Below are 22,114 nucleotides of genomic sequence, written 5' to 3' on the forward strand. Positions count from 1 at the left end.
GTATAATGATATAAGCAATAAGCTCCATACTGGTGAAAAGCTCATTAGGAAAATTTGTTAAATGAAAACTGTAATAATTATCATTATATCAATAAGTGTGTAGCTCTTGCTTAAGAGGTAGCAAATATCCTAGCTTGAAGTCCTGTGTACAACCATGCTATGAAAAATATAAGCATTGACAACAAAACTGAGTCTGAATCTCTTTTTTCAACTCACTATAACTGTGACCTTGAACTACTTTTTCTTCTTGGGATACAGTTTCCACTCTGTCAAAAGAGGTCTTAATCTTGGTGGTCTTTATTGCATATCTGGTTACCATATTCTATATCTGTATTGATATGAATCAATACATATACCCATTTCTATTTGAGACGACTGAAATAGTGGGAGACGGTTGAGAATACATTCATAGCAATGGAATATATTACATCTATAGGCCAGTTTTACTTGAAATGGAAGTGGCAATAATGACAGGTAGATAGCTAGAATGGGTGTATAATTTCTACGACCATCAAGTTGTACTCATTTAACAGGGCTTCTATTCTGCATTTTTACTTCAAGAAACACTTCATAAAAGTGGCTATCCAATTTTTTAGTCATTGGCAAAATAGTGTTATCTACATATTCGGTAAAATTAAAATGAAAGACTACATTAAGTATCAGTAATGATTTAATAGCGAAGACTCACACAATGGTAGTGTGTTGTGGAAGTGTGAATTGACACATGTCATAGATAACTGTGTAAATTAGTGTATATCTTCTACCAAAAGACATTATGAAAGTGTCCATATTAACATTATTGATAATAGAAAAGGGAAAACAACTCAACTGACTATCCACATTAAAGTAGACAAATAAATAATAATATATTTCTACAAAAGAATGCTAGACAATGATGAGAATGAATGTACTAAAATTGAATGCAAAAATATGTATTATTGCAAAAGTCATTATTGACTGAAAGAGTAAATGCTTTAGATGTCTACTTATGTACGGTTCAAAAAAAATATGAAAGTATTCTACTGTGATAAAAGCCAGGAATGCAATTATTCCTTTGGGGTTAGAAATTAGTTACTCAATAGGAGGAAGTAAAAGGCTCTGCTTCTGGTAATGTTGTTTCTTGGTTTGGGTACCGGTTACAAGGGTACTTTTTAAAAATTTATCTAGTATAACTTGTTATTTAAGTATTCTTTATAGTGTATTTCACATCAAAAAGTTATTCCAAAAGCAAGTCTATGCACCATTAGATTGTAAGAAACTTCAGAATTTTATTATAAATGTTTTATCTCTAGTCATGCCTTATATAGAATAAAGTTCAGTATATTTTTGGTAAAATATAGAAGCAACTTTCATAAAACATTCCGTGAAAAATTATCTCTTTCATTATAAATGATTACTGATTTTTTTTTAAATAAGAAATATCTTTTTCAACCCATGAACACTTTTGATGTTGTTTCTAAGAATAAGGAAACTTAGTGAACCTGGTCTTCCTTGGTACCATTATCAAGCACTGAATTTATTCAAAATAGCCCATTCAGGGCCATTCAACTATTTTATGAAGTGAAGGGCTTATAAGTAGAGAGTTGCCTACCTAATAGCACCAGGGCAGTCTTTTAGATACAGACTTTTTTTCTTCCATATCTCTGATGTCTTAAATTTTAAAACATCGGTTTCTTCCATGATTTAAGAAAGATCTTAAAGTAAATACAATTCCTTTGAAAGGTTAATTATCCAATTTTATCCAATTTTTAATAATAATATAGCCAATAAAGCTCAGGTTTTAATCAAATTAGTTGGAAGGATGTTAGACTACTGCCTAGATGGACAGTCATGCATAGGAAGTTAAATTTAAGTCCTGCCTCAACTGTGTAACCTAAAGAGTTTGCCATCCCTGGAGACAGAGAAGCACCTGATGGAAAAATGAGTTTGGAAAAGTATTTGAAAACATGACCAAGGACAAATCCCATTCCATTAATGTGCTCCAGGGAAGTAGATGTTACTAGTAAAGCTCTTGGGTAATGCAAATACTTCCGTGTCTTCTGTTTTTTGGTGGTAAATTATTACAATGATTTAGTTTGAGTTGACCTCCAATATATCTCTTATAGCAGTAAATCTATTTGCATCACCATCGTCAATAATGACAATAAAATATGCAAAGGTGTCTCTTTTTCCTCAAATCAAGAACACTTTGTTTTCATGATTTTAGCCTAAGGTGTACTCTAGCTTTATAGAACCCTGAAAAAAAGGCTATATCTCTTCGTAGCTCCCAGTGAGGTTTCTGAAAAAATCAAATTGCCTGGAATATTTGTGTACATACAGTGTCTTCTACTTACTACTTCATAAGTTACTTTGTTTACATGCAAATTTTTCATTTACCTGTTTGTAATTAAAAAATAAATTAACTGCAATAAGTAAACTTCATAGCAGGAATACATTATAATATATTACAATCAGCCACATCATTTAATGAACATAAAGAAATCTGTGCTTGTCAACCTCCAGAGATGATTTACTTAGCTTAAAATATCACTCAGAACACGGCCAATGCAGTAAGTATCCCCTAAGTTTGTCACATTAAACAAGTTCAGAAAACACCATTTTATGTATTTCCTTTTGCTTCCTGGGATTGTGTGATACAGTGCTTACTTGACATATTTATGTATTGTAGTATGATTGCTACCATATCATTAACTATCACCTGCATTATGTCACACAATGTTTTTGTGGTGTCAATGTTTAAGATCTCTTCTTTTAATAATTTTGGTACAGTATGGTAACTATAATCATTATACTGTTAACTCTCAAGAATTAATCATCTTATAACTGTAAGTTTGTACCCTTTTACCAGTTCTCCCCAACTCCCTCCACCCTCAGCCCCTGGTAAACATTCTACACTGTTACCACAAGATCAGCTTTTAAAGATTCCTCATGTAAGTGATACATACAGTATTTATCTTTTCCTGTCTGACATCTCATTTATCATCATTCTCTGGAGTTTATTAAACTGTAGTCAAGAGCCATGAAGACCAAATTCTTTCAATTATAAAATAATCATGCCTATGATACTCCAGAAATTTATTGATTATTTCTGGATCTCACTTTAAATACCTGTATAATGAGTTTGCTAGAGAAAGATCATGAAATACATAATAACATTTGAAATATGGGATCATATATGCAGAGATAAGTTGAATAATACTTGGAAAGCACAAAACATTATTTAAGATCTTCAAAATATCCTGTTTAGACCCATACCTTTTGTTTCACAAATTGAGTACTGAATGAAAGGTGTTTAAGAAGCATATTGATGGAAGGATAGTAGAGACATTTTATGGGGTAGAATAACAAGAACACAGGATTGTGTCCTCTGTCCCATTGAAAGATCCTATCAAGTCATCGACCAATGTGGTTGACAAAGATACAAGAAGTTGGAACATTACTTTGGTAGCTGTATGGGAGGAATTTGGGCAGATGACAAATTCATATTTCTAGTACTTGCCAACTTTCAAAATGATAGCACACAAAAGATACATTGGAAATAAACAGACCTTGGCTTTCTTTTTCTGAAAGCATTATTCCAGCACATTTTTTTAAATGAAAGCTCTTCCTTGTGCATTTGAATTTTGTTAGTATAAACAGGTTCCAAATGCTATTTAAACTCTTTGTTGAATATTCACCAGTCTAACCAACAACTAGAAAGTACTTAACACACTATTAATGGGTCATTAATTATGCAAATTGCATACTAAGGATGCTGGGAATGTAGAAAGACATATCTATCTATCTATATATATATAACTAGATAAAATATGTAACTTGATAAAAAGTATACTACTGCAGTGGATGCTATACAGTTGAAGGAGAGCAGAATATGACATCCAAAAGTATGCCACTTTGGAATATTACTTTGAATTTAAGTTTCTTAAGAAAGAACCAACAAAAGGACACTTTCACCTTCCTTTGTCCTCCTGAATGTAGGAAATATATCTCTCATATGAAAAGTACCTTCCCTGTACCAAGAAGGTCTTTTTTATCGCCAGAGATAGGAAATTTAGGGCTGATAAGGCTCTATAAACAAAACTTGTTACTTGTTCACTAATTTCCTCCTCAAGCCAAACCCTGTCTTGTCAAGTCTTCAATTCTTCACAAATTTATTGTTTTCTTGTCTAAAAGGTATAAAAACTGTCTCCGTTGGTCACGTCTTAGAGTATCACATTCATTATGATGCTCCCACCTGTGCAAAATTCAATTTGTTTTTCTTCCGTTAATCTGTCTTATGTAAATTTATTAAGCCAGTCAAAGAAAATAAAAGGGAAGAAGGGAAAATTTTCCCACCACACACGTCAAAAAATCATCGCAATGAGAATGCTTGACATGTACCTGTATGAAAGGAATCAGACGCGGCTAATGAAAAAAAGCAATGTGTAAGATTTGCATACTTCTAAATAAGAGGTGAAAGAGATGTTTCCGAAGTGGAAGAAACAGGTGAACAATGAAAAGCAGATGATAATCATTAAGTAGAGGACCTATTTGAATTTCATTAGACATCTGGTTTCACTGGAGGAGGATGTAGATTCAGGTAGCCATAAAGCATAGCATTAAAAGAAATTTTGGTAAATTTTTGACATTGATCATCAATTCAGTAAAAAAAAGTGAAGAATTAAAAGTTCAGCCTTTGCTAGCATCATTGCAGCATTCACAGGGGAAAATTCAGAATCAGAAATCTAATTAATTCTGTTTTCAAAATACAGAAGAGTGAAGACAGAGGCTTTAGAGATTTAAGTCCCAGCTGTCACTAGGAGGAATAAAATGCAATCTGCCCGTTGTTAATGTACAAGAGATAATGACAGAAAGACTTGCTCATTTCAGGTAGGTTTCTAAATGGCCAAACTGAAAAATATAGGGGGAAGGAAAACCTTACTTTTTGGACATATGAACCAAGTCTTGAGAATTCTGTAAGTGAAGCGTTTTCTATCTGCTTACTCAGTTAAATAAACTCCTCAATCTAATTGCCAAACAATGACATTTCTTTGTTAGACTGTGTGAATTTGTCTGACTTCGTTTGTCATTAGTGTAAAGATATAAAAGATCTAACTTATTTATATTTTAATCAAGGTTAATAAGTAAAGCATTCCTTTTTTATTACTGTGCAAATGATATCATTACATATGTTAATTTAAGGTTTGTATTTTTCAAAAAATACTAAAGATAAAACGTTGCAAATACCAATATATGTTAATCCAAATCCATATAGACCACATGCCATGATATTTTTGTCTAAAACAATAAAGATTGGAGCACTTCTCAATTCAAATTTTCATATATCAACAGACACACACATAATATCATGCAGACATAGAAACAAGAGAGAATTCATTGATATTTCCTATATGCATTCTCATGTTAATGGAATAGACAGCTTAAAGTAAAAAGATATGCAAATTGAGGCAATGTAGTCTGTTTTCCATTCTTTTCTTCATGCTCTATTTGGCTTGAAAAAGGATTTATCCTCAGCAACTGTCACTTATACAAATGGGTTATAAATGGGCCCACAAACCAGTGAGGATGAGTGAGAGAATAGTTCTATAAAACATGTTTCATGTTTCAGGAAACGCTAAAGACACCATACACTGAAACAGCACCATAACATCTTGCATTAACTAACATACACATTATCACTACCAGTGAAAAAAATCAATATTTTGTTTCAGTAAAAACATACAAAATTATCATATTGAATATCTTCGTCTTAAGGCTCAAGGACTGTCTATGAAATGCTTGTTATGTTGCTTTTCTTCAAGATTTTAGTGCAGGGATGTTTTCATTCTGAGAGTTTACTTGTTTTTTTTATTTTAAAAAAAGATAAATATATGTGTATATCTTTAAAAAGATTTCATATAACAAAACTTTAAGAGGTTTTCTAAAATCAAAAATTATTTACTATCAGATTATAAAGAACTACAGGATTTCATTATTAATTTTTAAATCTTTAGCAGTTTATTTTATACAATATGTTTTTAAGATATGCTTATAAAATTAATAAAGTATACAACTTTCATAGAATATTCAGTTAAATGATCTTTTATATTGCTAAATTTCTACCTTGCTTTTAGAATAGAGATATTTTTAGCAGCCTACATTCCATTCTTTTCTTGTTTCCTACAACTGGGAGACTTACTAAATATGGTTTTCTTAGGTAGCACTGTCATGCCCTTATATGATAATGGTCCAGGCCTCAAGGTCAGACAACTATTGTCTGGAAGAAGGAGAGTATAAGTACACAGTTATTTACTTTGCATTGTGCTAGAGGCACCAGTGATACCAGGAAAGCCACGTAGATGCAGATATTTTTATTTATTTAATTTAAACACATATACATAGATAGCAGGAATTCAATAAATTGGAAGTATGGATTGCGGAGGTGGTTAGACATTTTTTATCATTTTAAAATTTAAACTGTACTCTTTGTATTTTTTTTAAAATGTATTCATTTTTAGAGAAAACATATCTTTTGATGATGCATCTACAGGAACAGATATTAAATGAGTTTAGACCAAGGCTTTGGACACCTGCATATTGATCACTAGGTCATTATTTATATACCCTCTTTCCATCTTCATTTACCGTCTACTCCACTTTCCCTGTATTCTCACAGGAAGAATGAGGTCACATGTGATTTTATGTACAATATAACTGGCTGTGTAAAATATGGCAGTGGGACATAAAATTTCAATCACCTCCCAAGACTAGCAACACCACCAAAGGGAGGTAGAATTCAGAGATATTCAAGTGAAACAGGGATCAGTGAACACAGTAAAGCAATATTATAATTTGAAGGGTCTTGGGATGAGGGCATAGTTTAGACATGAACCTTTCTGTGGTAATGAGACTGTCGGCGCGTGAGAACTTTGATTACATGTGTCTTACAGATCGGTTTTGTTGTTATAGGTCATGTGGATTCTAGTAGATTAGAGTTGGTGGACTCGCACAGTAATACATAAGTAATCCCTCTATGTCACCTGTGATGATAGCATCCCTACAATTAAGTCCCAAACATTTTTTAGATTCTCCCTTGAGCACAGCAGCTATCAGTGGGAGCCCTGGTTGTGGCCCTGGCATCTTCCTGACTGTGCACTCTAGCATATCCTTCATGGAGACCTTTTAAACCTCTCTGGCAATCACCACCCTCTCTGCTCCAGTAGGTCCTGTATCACAGATGATCTCTATCTCTTGTTCACTAAGGCTGGATAGGATGTGAGAGGTTAACAAGGCAGTGAGGGAATGGTATACCTAGGAACCTGCAATAGCTCTGCCTGCTCCACAATTGTTGATGAGGAGGAAAAAACAAATGCACCTCTCATTAACTCTCATTAACTCTGCTTTGCTATCACAGGGAGTAACAACATTTCCACAACACTGAAAACAAAAACAATCTTGTCAGAACATGTGAGTTACCGGGACCAAATAATTATAAAAACTATTGCCTAGAACACTGAAGACATCAATTTCTTAATATAAGATAGAGGTAGCAGAAAATATCATAATTATCATAGGTAGGTGTGAAAAGAGCATGATTTATTTTGGATGAAAGTTCACTACAAACTCTGTACAATGTTATACAAATGTAAGCAATGTTATTATTAACATTTCATCAATTTATACTAAATTAAATATATCCCAGAAGAGGCATTTTCCCTTAAGCAGATTTGTCATTGTTTATCTCTTTTCTTAATTATTGAAAAAGAGATGGCACCGGTAGTTTAATAGTTTAAGACAGTAAGACAGTGTTAAACCCACTCTTCTCTTTCTTCTTTCACAACCAGGGGCTTCCAGACCTGAGTGATGGCTGTTGAGAACTGTACCGTGTTTATCGACTTCGTATTTGTAGGACTTTCTGGCAGACGGGACATGCAGCTAGGGCTATTTGTGTTCTTTCTACTGGTTTATGGCATCACTGTGATTGCCAACATGGGGATGATCCTGCTGATCAGCACGGACTCCAGACTCCACACGCCCATGTACTATTTCCTGAGCAATCTGTCTTTCTGCGATGTCTGCTACTCCTCCACGGTCTCTCCCAAGATGCTAGTCGATTTCTTATCTGAGCGAAAGAGAATTTCATATAATTTCTGTGCAATGCAGATGTATTCTTTTGGTGCCTTTGGAGATGTGGAATGTGTCATGTTGGCTGTCATGGCATATGACCGCTATGTAGCCATTTGCAATCCACTTCTTTATACAATTACCATGTCCAGGAGTGTCTGCACACAGCTGGTGGCCATTGCCTACATTGTGGGTTTAGTAGATTCAGCAATCCACACCTGTTGCACATTCCGATTGTCATTTTGCAATTCTAATATCATCAATCACTTTTTCTGTGACGTCCCACCCTTACTAGCCCTCTCATCCTCAGATACGTCTATCAATGAGATAGTGTTGCTCACTTGCAGTAGCTGCATTGTAGGGAGCAGCATTGTCACTGTGCTCCTCTCCTACAGCTACATCATAACTACCATCCTTAGAATGAAATCAGCAGAGGGGAGACACAAGGCCTTCTCTACCTGTGCCTCCCACTTAACCGCTGTGGCTATATTTCATGGAACACTTCTGTTTATGTATTTTCGACCCAGCTCCAGTTACTCCATGGATACGGACAAAATGGCCTCTGTTTTCTACACAGTTGCCATCCCCATGTTAAACCCACTGATCTACAGCTTAAGGAATAAAGATGTGAAGGGTGCCCTGAAAAAATCAATTAGCACTAAATTATGTTCTGGGTAAAACTGTGTTTTTACCCCAAAGTATGTATTGATAGATTCTGGAGCTCAAGTTCAGGTACTTTGACATAGCTTCTTGTAGCATCCCCACACGTACTTCTGGATATTTCTCCTTTGCGCCTAAACTGAGTGCAAGAAGCAGTAACTATTGATCTTAGTTTTCTCTCCAGACTAAGATAAAGTAATAATAGTTTCTCTCTGCTGTTTTGTAGAGAGGGTCCTTTTATGCCTACCTTCTCTGTTCATGAGTAAGGCCCAGTGAGATATCAAAGAAATAGCAACCAGGAACTCCCCCACGCCCACCCCTTGTCAATTCAATGTTCTCTCTTTAGGATACCTTTAAATATGTATACATGAGGTTAATAAACTTGCTCGGAGTGTTAGTGGGTTACATTAGGTTACTTGTCTCCTTTCTATGTACCAATATCACCCTACTTAGAAGTATGTAAGCAGTAAATCAATAAATAGAAATATATTGAAAATCTCCTGCCCTAACTCAAAGTTTCATGAAGGCACATTCCTTTTCAGTCTTGGTCACTATCCTTTCTGCTTTGCTATTTACAATTGCCTAGCTCCAGGGTGCCATTTAAAACTATTTTTAATAAATTAATGAATGTTGTCGGAAGCCAGCCGACCAAGTCAAACCGGGTACCTGAATGGGGGAGCGGGGACTGAGAAAAAAGAGAAGACAGACAGGGTGCAGGAGGGAGAGCAGATCTCACAACTGTCTCTCCGAGTTTATTTCTTATCCTTCTTTTAAACACAAACTGTTCCTTTGTGTATCCCAAAATAACATAATAAAAGTAACATCCTGAAGATCCAGGTACAATTGACACTTCCTTTGACACTCCCTTCAACACTCCCTTAGGCTATACTTAATCTTCTTCTTCCTGGAATTCCACAGAACCAGCCTTTTCTTTTTTATGCAAGCAGGCCTCCCGAGACAATCCATGCACTCTTTTGAATTTGGGGAGCTTTAGCTCCCTACAGAATGTAACCTGAAATATGATATGAAAAGGAATTATCTTTTTAACTTTCTTCTAGAATGTTTATCTTAGATAATATATCTATCTGTACTTCTTGCCATTTGGCTTTGGCTGTGATGAAATTAAGGGAAAATAATCATTTGATATGAAAATCTTCTTAGATCCAATATTCACTAACATGATGGCCCAGTTATATCAGCAGACGACCCAAGATAAAAAGTTCTAGATTTATACTACACCTCACAGTGCACATTAGCCTGTGGATTTCCTTTCTGGTCTTCACTCTGAAGAACAAATATAGTGCTCTAGATAATTGTAAAGAAACTGCATAAATGGAATTTTGGGATAAAGGACCTGGACCTTTTGCAAAGGCCAATGGAAAAGAGGACTTCATTTCACTTTGTGTAATCATAGCATTCTACTAGTTAAAAGTTAAATGAATTTAAAAGCGGAAATATCCGACTAATGTAGTTTAAGTTAGAAGGAAGATTTATTACCTTAATAATGTTTTCAATAGAAAAAAAAAAAAAGACCAAATAGTATTTACATTAGTATTACATTTGTAATGTTCTATATTGGCTCTCCAGGTATCTGTGAGATAAATGCACTGTATCCTAAACAAAATTTTAATAGTGGTCATTGCTCTGTAGATGGAGGCTAGATAATCCTATAACTTATTCCAAAAACTAAATGAAGTGCATATGTTGTTGGCACTCTAATCAATTAAGAATTTATCCACTTATGAAGAGCATAACACAATTTCAGGTTCACAAAAGCATTCATTTTATTTTAGGTTGTTGTCAAAGAAAGAGCACAGAGGACCTCTTCTAGGTTAAAGAGGACAGAGTGATGGGTTATACAAGGTTTTTTTTTTTTTTAAATCCTCTTCCTTAACTTTATAGATTCCTGTTGTGCATAAAATGAACTGTTATGTACTTCAAAACATCCTAAGAATCAAACAACACGTTAAAAACGTAATTTTCAGCAGGTTCCTAGTATTGAATCACTATTTCGAGAGTTTTAAACAAATAAAAATATTTCATTATCTCTTAAACATTTTGTAAAGACTTTGATTTAATAGATTTCACAAATGATTAGGATACCAGGATTTTTTATATATTCATTTTAAGAAAATGATCATGATGAAAAAGGTTTAAGACAAAACATGGACTTTGAAGTGACTCTGACCTGAGTTCCCATCTGTATATATCTTTTACTTGTCAGTTCTGTGACCTTAGCCAATTAACTCCCTATCAGGGACTAAACTCCTAGTGTTGACAGAAAAAACTGGTATTGCTCATGGCATCATGCCTTATTCTGTGGTTGAGGCCTCATTACTCACAGATTTGGGCAACATCATATTAAACTGACTTTTCCAATCAAGAACTAAAGGCCAAAAAATAGACATTGCTGAAAAGTTTTCAGGCTCAGTTTCATCCATTCTTAGGAAAGCAGTTTTTGACTAATTCCTTTTCTAAAGGCATGTTTGACATCTTTGTTCCTTAGACTATAAATTATGGGGTTTAACATAGGTATAATCAATGTATAGAACACAGAAGTCACTTTGTCAATATTCAGCGAATGACCAGTGCCGGGTCGCAAATAAATGAAGATGAGAGTACCATGGTAAATAGTGACCACAGTCAGATGGGAAGCACAAGTAGAGAATCCTTTTCTTCTTCCCTTGGCAGAACCCATTTTAAGAATAGCTGCTATGATGCAGACGTAAGAGAGAAGAACTGTTAGAAGACAGATACCCTCTACCAAACTAGCAAACACTACCAGAACAATGTCATGCTTGTAAGTGTCAGTGCAGGACAGAGAGAAGAGTAGGGAGATGTCACAAAAGAAATGGCTAATTTCTTTGGAGCCAAAAGACAGATGGAAGGTATTAGCAGTGTGAATTACCGAGCTCATGGGGCCCCCCCAAAATGCTCCAATAGCAAGCAGGCAGCAAATTCTCTTGGACATAATAGCAGTATAAAGCAGTGGATTACAGATTGCTATAAATCGGTCATAAGCCATGGCAGCCAGGAGGAAAGATTCCGTGTCAACCAAAGAGCAGTAAAAATATAACTGTGCAGCACAGCCATTGTAAGAATACTCTTCTTATCAGAAACCAAGTCCACAAGTAACTTGGGGGCAATGATAGAAGAGTAGCATGCATCTACGAAGGACAATATACAGAGGAAGAAGTACATAGGGGTGTGCAAGTGGGGGCTGGTTGTGATTAACAATATCATTCCAAGTTTCCCCATCAGGGTAACAGAGTAGATGGAAAAAAATACAGCAAAAAGAACACTCTGGAGTCCTGGATGGTCGCTAAATCCCAAGAGAAAGAACTCGTTTTTCACAGTGCCTTTCTCTGACGCCATTCTCTGAAGTACTCCTGGACTTCTGCAATTGTGACAGAGTAATAATGGTAATATTAAAAATAACCTCAACATAAACCAAAAATAAAAAAGAAAAGAAAATGAACAAAAGAAATAGAAGAGTTATTCTAAATCTATTTGAGCATCTTAGGTATGTCTACAGTTAATGTAGAAAATATATAGATTTTTAATTTATACCTAATTGATAAATTATCACCTATTTCTTAAAGCTATTGTAGTCCACATTAAACAGTGACACCATCAAATCAGTAGTTGGACCCTAAATGTGGGCTTCGGTCTTTCTTCAATTCTTTCATCTTTCACCAATATCAAGTAATAGTTAACCAAAGTGTCATATAGCAAACTCTGAATAAATAGCCTCTGTTCCCATTTGTGTTGTTTTTATTTCTACCACAGATAAAGCACTGCTGTTCCAAGTGAAGACTTGTATGGGCAGAGGAACAGAAGTTCTATATTTCTCACCTTGAGATGTGACTTCACCTCTGAGGAACAAAAGAACTCCTTAGAATTGTTTGACATCCACTGAAAAATAGAAAGAAGATTCAGAAGTAGTTATAAATGTGACTGAGTCCTAGCTTTGTCACACAGCACTTGTGAAACCTTGCCAGGCCAATTAATCACTGAGTTTCAGTTTTATCATTTATTACACAAGAACAATAGTTCCTTTCTTATCACCTTATGTGTTAAATGAATTTCCTTCTCCAGCCTCCATATCCTCACCATCTTGTGACTTTTATGTTCACAAGTTGGAAACGTAGCAATTCTGAGTCAATCCAGACAACTATTTTATTTTATCTGGAATCCAAGCTATAGAATACAATTAGAGAAATCCTCAAGCTTACAAATTTATTCAATTCAACCCAGGCAATATGATAATGATAACCAGGAATGTTTCCATGTCCTAGTAGTGAAAAATAGTAAAGGATGTAGACTAAGGCTCATCTATCTACGTCTCTGATTTACCTCTGCCTTTTCTTGTCTTTGCCCTAACAAATCCGTAAAAGTGTAGATAACTGATAGCAATTTAAGTGACATGTGTCTATAGCCGTACACATTTTTTCCCATATAGAGACAATCGCTTTTCCTCCACATCATGACAAAGCCAGTTTTGTATCTATTTCTCTACTTATTTGTGAATTGCTGATTTAGACTTCTTTGAATTATTTTGTGCCAATGAAAACTACTTAATTAATTAATGAATTAAGTAAAATCATTGGCACATGTTTATTTTACATTTATATTAATGTCACTATATTGTTATTTATATGCATGTCTACATGATATATATATATATTTATGTATATATAATTGTTCTCTAACATCTCATGTTATACACAGCTATTTCCATCATTTAATAGCTATTGCAAACCTTCATATTTCTTTTTAGGTCTCATTCTACAGTCTTCGTCTCACTAACAGAAAATGATTTCTATTTTGTGGAGGAAAATATAAAATAGCAAATAAGTATACCCTCAACTTTCTCACTGAGCCATTGTATACGCATTTGAATTCATTGACAGACAATTCCCTCTCTCCTTTTTTTCCTTTTCCAGGAAAAACATGCCTCTCCTCTGAAGCTAATCCTCTCAAAGGTATACCCAACTCTAACTATTTACATCAATTAAGATAGGTATTAATTATTACTATTAATATTTACTATTACCGTTATTATTATTAATAATCTTTATCTGAGAAACTGTCAGCATATAGCAATGTTTAAGTCAATTTCATCTTGATGAATATTGCCCTGTATCTACCTTTGTTAATTGCCCTTCATTTCAGTGCAGTGTTTTCTTACAGGCATCTACACAGGTTTCCACTTTCTCACTTCAGCTTACTTAACTATCATTTTTGTTCCAACGACCTAAAACCCTTTTACTCCACATCCCAAACTACATTCTAGTTGTCAAATCAAAGATTTTTCAATGTGTAATAAACCTTATTTCTCCCATTTCGTGTGAGAGCTTTGACATCTCCTTTCTTCTTAAAATCCCCTCCGGTAATGCTGAGGGTTATTTTAAGAATATTGTGTGTGAAATGAACATTTTTTGTTATTGCTGTTGTTTTGGGAGGAAATAGTGTGAGGATTTAAAACCTGTGTTTTTCTAAGTATATTTTCCCCCAAACATCAGTTTCTGATGTTTAAAATAAGTTGGTTTAAGAAGATAAACATTTAAAATTGAGCTTTAATATGGTAAGATTAAGCTAATACGTACCAGATCACTCTTTTTATTCACCTTACTACACCGTTGTCAGCATTAGTTCATTTTTCAGTGGAAAAATTAATTTTGAGACTTAAAAAAATTTTAATTGACCCATTGCAACATTTTTCATAATCCATTTGGGTACCCCTCTTAAGCTCATAGAAAAAGTTGTGCCTCCCTTAGGAAAGCTATGGTTCCCTAAGATAATGCAAGATCTTTTATATTTTGCTTTGAGGCTTTGAGATTTGCTTCTTGATCTCACATCAAATCTCAGGAACACACACTCTGATATACAAATCCCAGTGGGAAAATTTATGTGGGCAATTAAACAGTTCTACTGAGGAGTTGATTACGCACAAAATGAAATGACGTAACGTGTGTTTCTACATCTTGAGAATGTCTCAAAGAAAAATACATATTTGGCTCTCAAAAGAGTCTATTATTATATAGAACATTAGATTATGAAATTTACTATCTAATTTGACTTCACCTGCTCAAAAGCAACTTATGAAACAACTAATAGAGTATTCTATGTGGTAAAATGATGGAATAAACTGGAAAGAAACAAAACTGCATCTATCTAACTGTTGAGAATTAGAGATCTTGGAGTCAACATGGCAATGGAAAACCAATTACAAATAAAGTTAATGACTCTGAGATGTGCTATATGTGCATCATGTTGAAGTGAAGTTCTGGTCATCCAAGGCCAGAACAGGTCAGAGTCATAATTCAATACATACTTTTACTCCATGAATAGCTTGTGCCAAGCAGTATTCTAGGTACAAAAGAGAAAAGGAGGATAATTTCAACTGAATATAAAGAATTTGGCAAATGCCAAAGAGTGAATGAGAAACAGTAGAAGAAACAACACAAGCAATGGAGATTGGAAAGCATGTCTCATGATTGGAAACTTGAAAATGAGATTTAGAGAGAATATTTTACCTAGTGAATATCAAACTCCAGTGAGAATGGATTCTGTATATCTTGGCAAAGAGGAATATGAGCACTTTTGAGCTTCTATCTACCCAGAGGATTAATCTCAGCAGAAAGAAATCCTTCTTTCCTAATAATCCCAATGAAATCCCATCATTAAGTCACTAGTTCACTAGCATCCACTCAGAATCCAATCATTGGTTCTCTGGTGACTGGCCATGAACACTTCGCCAAATCCTGTTTGTACAAAAGTAGTGACCCACTAAAAATAGGAGAAACTGGGTACCCACCAAGTAATTGAGAAGCAATAAGTAAGGGAAGGAGAAATACATATCAACCCCTATAGTTTGCAAGTAAGAGAGTAACCAAGTTATATATGTAAATAAAACCACTTAAAGAAATACAAAAGAAACTTGTATTTCTTTTCAAACCTCTCTGAGGAGCACTCAGTGTCCCTTGATTATTCTTAGCCAACTGACTGTGTTACTTACAAAGTAACATTGGAAAGAATATAGAAATCTGACATTCCATATTTTTGTGAAGCTGAATATACTGCAGACTTCCTTTGTGCTAATAAAACAATCAGCCTTTAGATATAAAAAGTATACTTGTATCTTATTAGGATATGGAGACCAATAGTTATCCATGCTAAAGTACGAGTAACTTGCTGTCCCTGAAACCCTAAAATCAAAGATCTCTGGAACATTATAGATTCTGGAGAGAGATAAATTAGTAACTGGATGAAATGTGAGTGCCTGGGTAGTTATAAAGGCTTCTTAAACACAGGGAAGTTCAATATTGAAGGTTTCTCTGAGTAGACTAGAGCTCTAGTACATTGAAATACTCTAGTCTAGTGACTCCCAGCTCAAGATTTTGCTCTCTAGGGGAGATTTGATAATACCTGAGACATTTTTCTTATCATAAATGTGGGGAAGGGTGGTTCTAGCATGTAATGGGTAGAGGCCAGGGAGGCTGTTAAACACCCCATAATGCACAGGACAGACACCCAGAGCAAAGTATTATCTGTCCCAATATGTCACAAGTACTAAGGCTGAGAAACATTGTTCTAATTAGAGGATCAAGGGTAAAAACCTTTCTCTATTTCATTTGGAATATTTCTAAAAGAACTTTGCACTCAAATGTTTACTTTTTATGAAACATTATTAAGAGTGCATTTTATGGGCCAGGTCCTTGCAGTTTTGTTACAATGAAGTCAAACAAAGTATTAACATTGTAGGAAGATAGGAAAAGTCAATTATGATTTATCCTCTATCAGATGGGTGTGTGAGGTTTGAAAAAGGACCTTCACACATATCAGGTTCTAATTCCCGGAAACTGTAAGTGCCACCTTATTTGGGAAAGGGTCATTTGGAGATGCAATAAGGTTGAGGATAGAGAGATGAGATTATCTAGGACTATCTATCTGGGTGTACTCTAAATGGTATCACAGGCATTTAGAACAGAGAGGCAAAGAGTTATTTCATATACACACACACGCATATACACATACACATGTATGCATGAGAAAATGTAATAAAAATTGAGCAGAGAAAATTTTGAAGATGCTAGGCTTGAAGAGTGAAGTAATATGACCATCAGTCCAGGAATGTCTGCAGCAAACAGAAGCTGAAAGAGATAAAGAAAGAATTGTCCCTTAGACAACCCTGAAAGATTGTGATCTTCGTGACACCTTGATTTTGGCCCAACGATATTGATTTTAAATTTATGATGCCAGAACTGTAAGAGAATATAGGTCTAGTGTTTTAAGCCACCACATTTGCAGTAATTTTTTAGTAAGCCATAGAAAACTAATACATTAAGTTTAGAATATAATACATTTAGAAATTATACTGAATGCTTAAAATAATTTTAGGTAGAGAAAATAAAAAATTAACAAGAACACAACAACTTTAAAAGGGTATGCTATCAAATACATGATCATCGTGTTAATCAAGAATTAAGGTAGAATAACAAATAAAAGGGAAAAGTAAAAATAGCAATAACATCAGATAACTTGTTAATCAGTTACACCATATATTGTGCTAAGAACTTAGTTACATCATGTAATTTTTATGAAAATTTTATTATGAAATTGAATGATATCTCAGTTTTGCAGAAGAGTAGGTTTTAAAAGTTCTAAAATTATAATCTTCCAATAGAAAAGGTAATGCAAAAGACAAGAATCATAACCAACTAAAAAGTAAACCCCCAAATATACATAAACATGTAGGAAATTACTCCAAATTTTCATGAGAAAACACAGTCTATGAGATGAATGTATCTTCATCCCATGTAAATAAAAATGAAATCAGTTTAATAAGAATGGTTTTATTCATTAACGATGATGGAAAAGACATGTATTTCTATGTGCACTTTGTTGGAAATATGTCGATGTTATCTCAAACCAGAAAATGGAGTCTAACAACACCACTCTCAAAATTTATTCCAAGCAATTAGAGACTGGAGAACAGCAGCATGGTGGCATAAATGTCTGAAACAGCCAAAAAAAAGAAGATATGACTTAAGGCAGAAATATGAAAACCAAAAAAGCATGTATCATTCTCTAGTATGTAAAATTCTTCTCTATTTTTCATTTTTCTCTCATATCCACCCCCCAAGCTCCTTTATAGGGCTCTCCAATGAAATCCTGATTCTAGCTAAGAAAGGACCTTCTCAAAATGTAATTTGGATCCCAAGACTTTTTTGAGAGCTTCTTTCACGTCCTTGTGCCTCAAGCTGTAGATCAGAGGGTTCAGCATGGGGATCACCACAGTGTAAAGCACTGAAACCATCTTGTCTGTATCCAAACTGTTGCCTGAACTGGGGTGACAATAAGTGGAAAGGACTGTTCCTTGTAAGATGACGATGGCTGTGAGGTGGGAGGCACAGGTGGAAAAGGCTTTGCGCCTCCCGTCTGAAGAGCGCATCCTCAGGACAGTGATGAGAATAAACAAGTAGGAGGTGAGGATGATCACGATGGTGATGAGCTCATTGAACGTGGCCACAATGAACACCATGCGTTCATTTAGAGTGACATCAGAGCAGGCAAGATTAAAGATCGGAGGCAGATCACAAAAGAAGAGGTTTATCACATTTGACTTATAGGATGTGATCTCAAGCGCTAAGCAAAAGTGAATAAGAGAACACACAATTCCACAGAGGTAGCAGCTTGACACCAACACCACCCAAAGGTTCTGGGACATGGTGACCAGGTAGAGCAGTGGGCTACAGATGGCCAAGAAGCGATCATAGGCCATCACGGCCAGCAGGAAGACATCAGTGATGGCACATGTCCAAAACAAGTAGAAGTGCAGCATGCATGCAAGGAAGGAGATGGTTTTATCCTTGTTTAATATATTGAACAGCATCTTTGGCACGATGTTCGTAGAATAGCAAAAATCCACAAAGGACAGGTGGCTGAGGAAAAAGTACATGGGAGTGTGGAGTCGAGAGCTGACCTGAATCAGTGCAATCATGCCTAGATTGGCTAAAACTGTGACTCCGTAGATCAGAAGGAACAGCAGGGAGAGAAAGACTCTCAGCTCAGGGACATCTGATAATCCAACAAGAATAAACTCGGTCACAATGGTACAATTCTCCTCCCCCATTTCCACCATGTGTCAGGTTTCAAACCAAATGATAAGTTCCGTGTTTCTTCTGAAATGAGAATAAGAAAGAAAACACACCTTTATATAAACTTAAGAAAAATATAACATTGATATCAAACGGTGTATGTAATTTAAATATAATTGTCAAATGATTCAAGATGTTCAATGTCTCAGCAGATTCCACCGATCAAAGTTAATCTAAGTATCAAAGGAAATCTGTGATTCCCAGCTGTTATCTACCACAATAAATTGATGAATCGAATGAGGTGTTTTGATGGACTTTGGAATAGATTCAACTGTATACTGTAAAACAATATGAGATCATCTCCTGAAAAGTATAATAAGTTCCGTCCAACTAGGATAACAACGATTGTGATACTATACCAAGCACACTAATTTATTTTTAGTTCTATTGATAGCATAAATTTGCAACATGTGAAGTCATGTACAAATTCTCTTGTTAGGGAGTGTGACAAATTTCTTTGAAATCGGTGGCTCATAAGGACTCCTTCAATTTGGAATTAGGTAGAATAAAAAAAAAAGATATTTAAAATATATTCTCAATTTTATCATACTTTCACTCATTAAATTAACAAAGTGATTTAATTAGTTATAATGATAGTGACCAATATCAATAATGATTCAGAAAGATATAAATCTTGTATAAACCTTTTTGGAGTGCAATTAGGCAACATATAGCCAAAGTCTTAACACTGATAACAATGAAAGCTATCTGATACTTTTCATGAGAGATTTTATTCTTAGGAAGCTGTTATAAGAAATGTTGAATTACATTTACAAATTGTGAAAACTATATCTAAAGCTACATTGTTTACCATATTTACAATTGGAAAAATTAAATGTCAAAAATAGAGCTATCGTTAACTATATATCGTATCTAAAGTAGAAAGTTATCACGTTATTTAAATGACGTTTCGAAGAAGGTTATTTTTTAAAAAAATACCTAGTACCCCTGGTGTGTATATGTATGTTTAAATAAAATGTTGAGGGTAAATACAGATGACAGAAATATCATTTTATCACTATGTTTGGATACAGCTCTAGAAAGATAAATCTTTTATCCATATTGAAAACGAGGTAAGTGAAAACTTTTCCAGGTTTTCTCGGGTAGTTGTTTGGGGGCGGTGGTTACATTGTATGTTGTATACAAGTGAGATTTGCCATTCAGGCCTGTTCCTAAAGAAAAAGCATATGGAGGTTGAGAAATTTTATTCTCTGCCCAGTCTCCTAGACAGGAAGAGTATACGCATGACGTGACACAATATATATAGCAATGAGATTTTAGACTGGAAATGTAAGCTGGTATTTTCTCCATGTATTGAGCCAATTTTAAAGAAGTGGAAAAAAATCATCTTCCTGAGGTCATGATTTACTCATTACCTGACTAGGAAAAATAAAAAAAAACCTGAATTATTTGTCCACTTCGAAGTTAAAACAGGAAAATCAACTTGGAAAATTATCTTTCTAAAGTTCTAGGCTAATAACAAGAAATCAATTTATGATGAAACCAAAACAAATCTTAAAAACGTTCACTTCCTCTACTGAGCAGAAAGAATTCACATGTCCTGACTCTCCATTCTCTCTGTCACCATATCTCAGGCATATAATCCAACCCTCAGAATTAGGGTGACAATTAAGGAACACTTCCACGGTCATAATTTTCAGATCCCATGACAAAATTATAGTGGAGAAAGAAAGAGAGAGTGGGAGAGAGAAAGACAGAGAGACAGAGACAGAGACAAAAACAGAGAAAGAGACAGAGACAGAGACAGAGACAGAGACAGAGGATTGGGCTGTCATTTGTTTATATTCTTTCATATATATCATAGTTTGATGTTGCAGAGGAAATTGTTTTGATTTTATCAAAACTGTCTCTCAATATTAAAGACAACAAATTTAAAACAGTAAGTACATGGGAATCTGGTTTTGGTTAAAATGTTCTCTAATAAAAGAGAGATGAATTAGCTATATCTTTTCAATTATTGTTTGCTGGGCAAAGATATCCATTTCCTTTTCAAGTACGAGAGCCTGATTCTAGCTAACAAACCTGAAGCACAGACGTTTCCTCCCATGTGCTGAAAACATTGGGACCAGTACCGTTAGAGACTTATACTGTAATTTAAGCCCCAGGGGAATGGGTCTCTCAAGTTCCAAATCAATCATTAAACCCTAATAATTAAAAACAAGTTAAATTAAACTAATACTACAAAGGAAGAAAACACAGATAATAATTGTCTGTGGAATATCATCAGGAACATTTTTTAAATACTTCAATCTGTGAAAGAGTTGTTTAAAATCAAGCATGCATCCTTCCTGATTCTGTGATGCCATATAACATTTCATCCTAGTATCATATATGTGGGTCAGAGCTCATATCATTGTAATGAAATAACTCAAATATGCCTTAAATTCTAGATCAAATTATGTCTTTTATGGATCTTTCCAAAATTCAAATGCATTAATTTGCTGTATCGTTTTTCATTACTGTATTATTAAGTTATACTCTAGTCTTTATTTTAGAGTTACTTTTTATTGTTTTTTTATTTTTTTGTTTGCTTTGAGTTCATCATTTATTTAGTAGTTTCTAAATGTGGAAGTTAAGGTTCTAGCTTTGAGCTTTTTCTTTTTTTTTTTCCTTTTCTTTTAAATCTCTAAATTTCCCTCTGAGCACCTTAGAAGCATCTTTTAAACTGTTTTTGATTGTGTTTTTATTTTTATTCAGTTCAAAATATTTTATAATTTCTCTTGTGCTTTCTTCTTTGATCTTCGGCTTCTTTAAAAGTGTATTATTTAATTTTGGGAGTTCTGTCTGTATTTATTCTGGATACAAATCCTTTATCAGACTTGTGCTTACCTTTTTTCTTATACATCAGTTGTTCTAATGTAGAGTTGGTTTCATACCTAATTCCACCCACCACCCTCCCCCCAAAAAAACACACAGGGGACATTTAAAAAGGCACAATGCATGGAACATTTTTGATTTCACAACTACAGGTAATACTCCTGGCATCTAGTGTGTAGAGACCATGGATACAGCTAAACAGCCCGTAATGCACAGGCTAGTGGCCCACGAGAAAAATTGTCCAATACAGAAAGTTTATAGTGTTGAAGTTGGAAGGGCCTACTCAATATTCAGTTGATCTTTGAAGAACATGGATTTGAACTGCACAGGTAAACTTATAAATAGATTTT

The 22,114-nt window shown here is 34.6% G+C and overlaps 2 protein-coding genes across 2 annotated transcripts; one reads left to right on the top strand and one right to left on the bottom strand.

Moving 5' to 3' along the window:
• The first annotated feature begins 7,842 nt into the window (after window positions 1-7,842).
• Window positions 7,843-8,781, top strand: LOC120610800 (olfactory receptor 5W2-like). Its single transcript, XM_039873105.1, has one exon. It carries the CDS (start codon window positions 7,843-7,845, stop codon window positions 8,779-8,781), a length of 939 nt encoding a protein of 312 aa, XP_039729039.1.
• A 9,169-nt stretch (window positions 8,782-17,950) lies between these two features.
• Window positions 17,951-18,901, bottom strand: LOC120610797 (olfactory receptor 5L1). Its single transcript, XM_039873104.1, has one exon. The coding sequence runs from the start codon at window positions 18,899-18,901 to the stop codon at window positions 17,951-17,953; it is 951 nt and encodes a 316-aa protein (XP_039729038.1).
• Window positions 18,902-22,114: the final 3,213 nt, after the last annotated feature.

Source organism: Pteropus medius, unplaced genomic scaffold (assembly GCF_902729225.1).
Source record: "Pteropus medius unplaced genomic scaffold, Ma_sr-lr_union100, whole genome shotgun sequence".
NCBI lineage: Eukaryota > Metazoa > Chordata > Mammalia > Chiroptera > Pteropodidae > Pteropus > Pteropus medius.

Bases quoted from the DNA above. Each gene is read 5' to 3' on its own strand.
- LOC120610800 (XM_039873105.1), top strand. From the start codon at position 7,843: ATGGCTGTTGAGAACTGTACCGTGTTTATCGACTTCGTATTTGTAGGA.
- LOC120610797 (XM_039873104.1), bottom strand. From the start codon at position 18,901: ATGGGGGAGGAGAATTGTACCATTGTGACCGAGTTTATTCTTGTTGGA.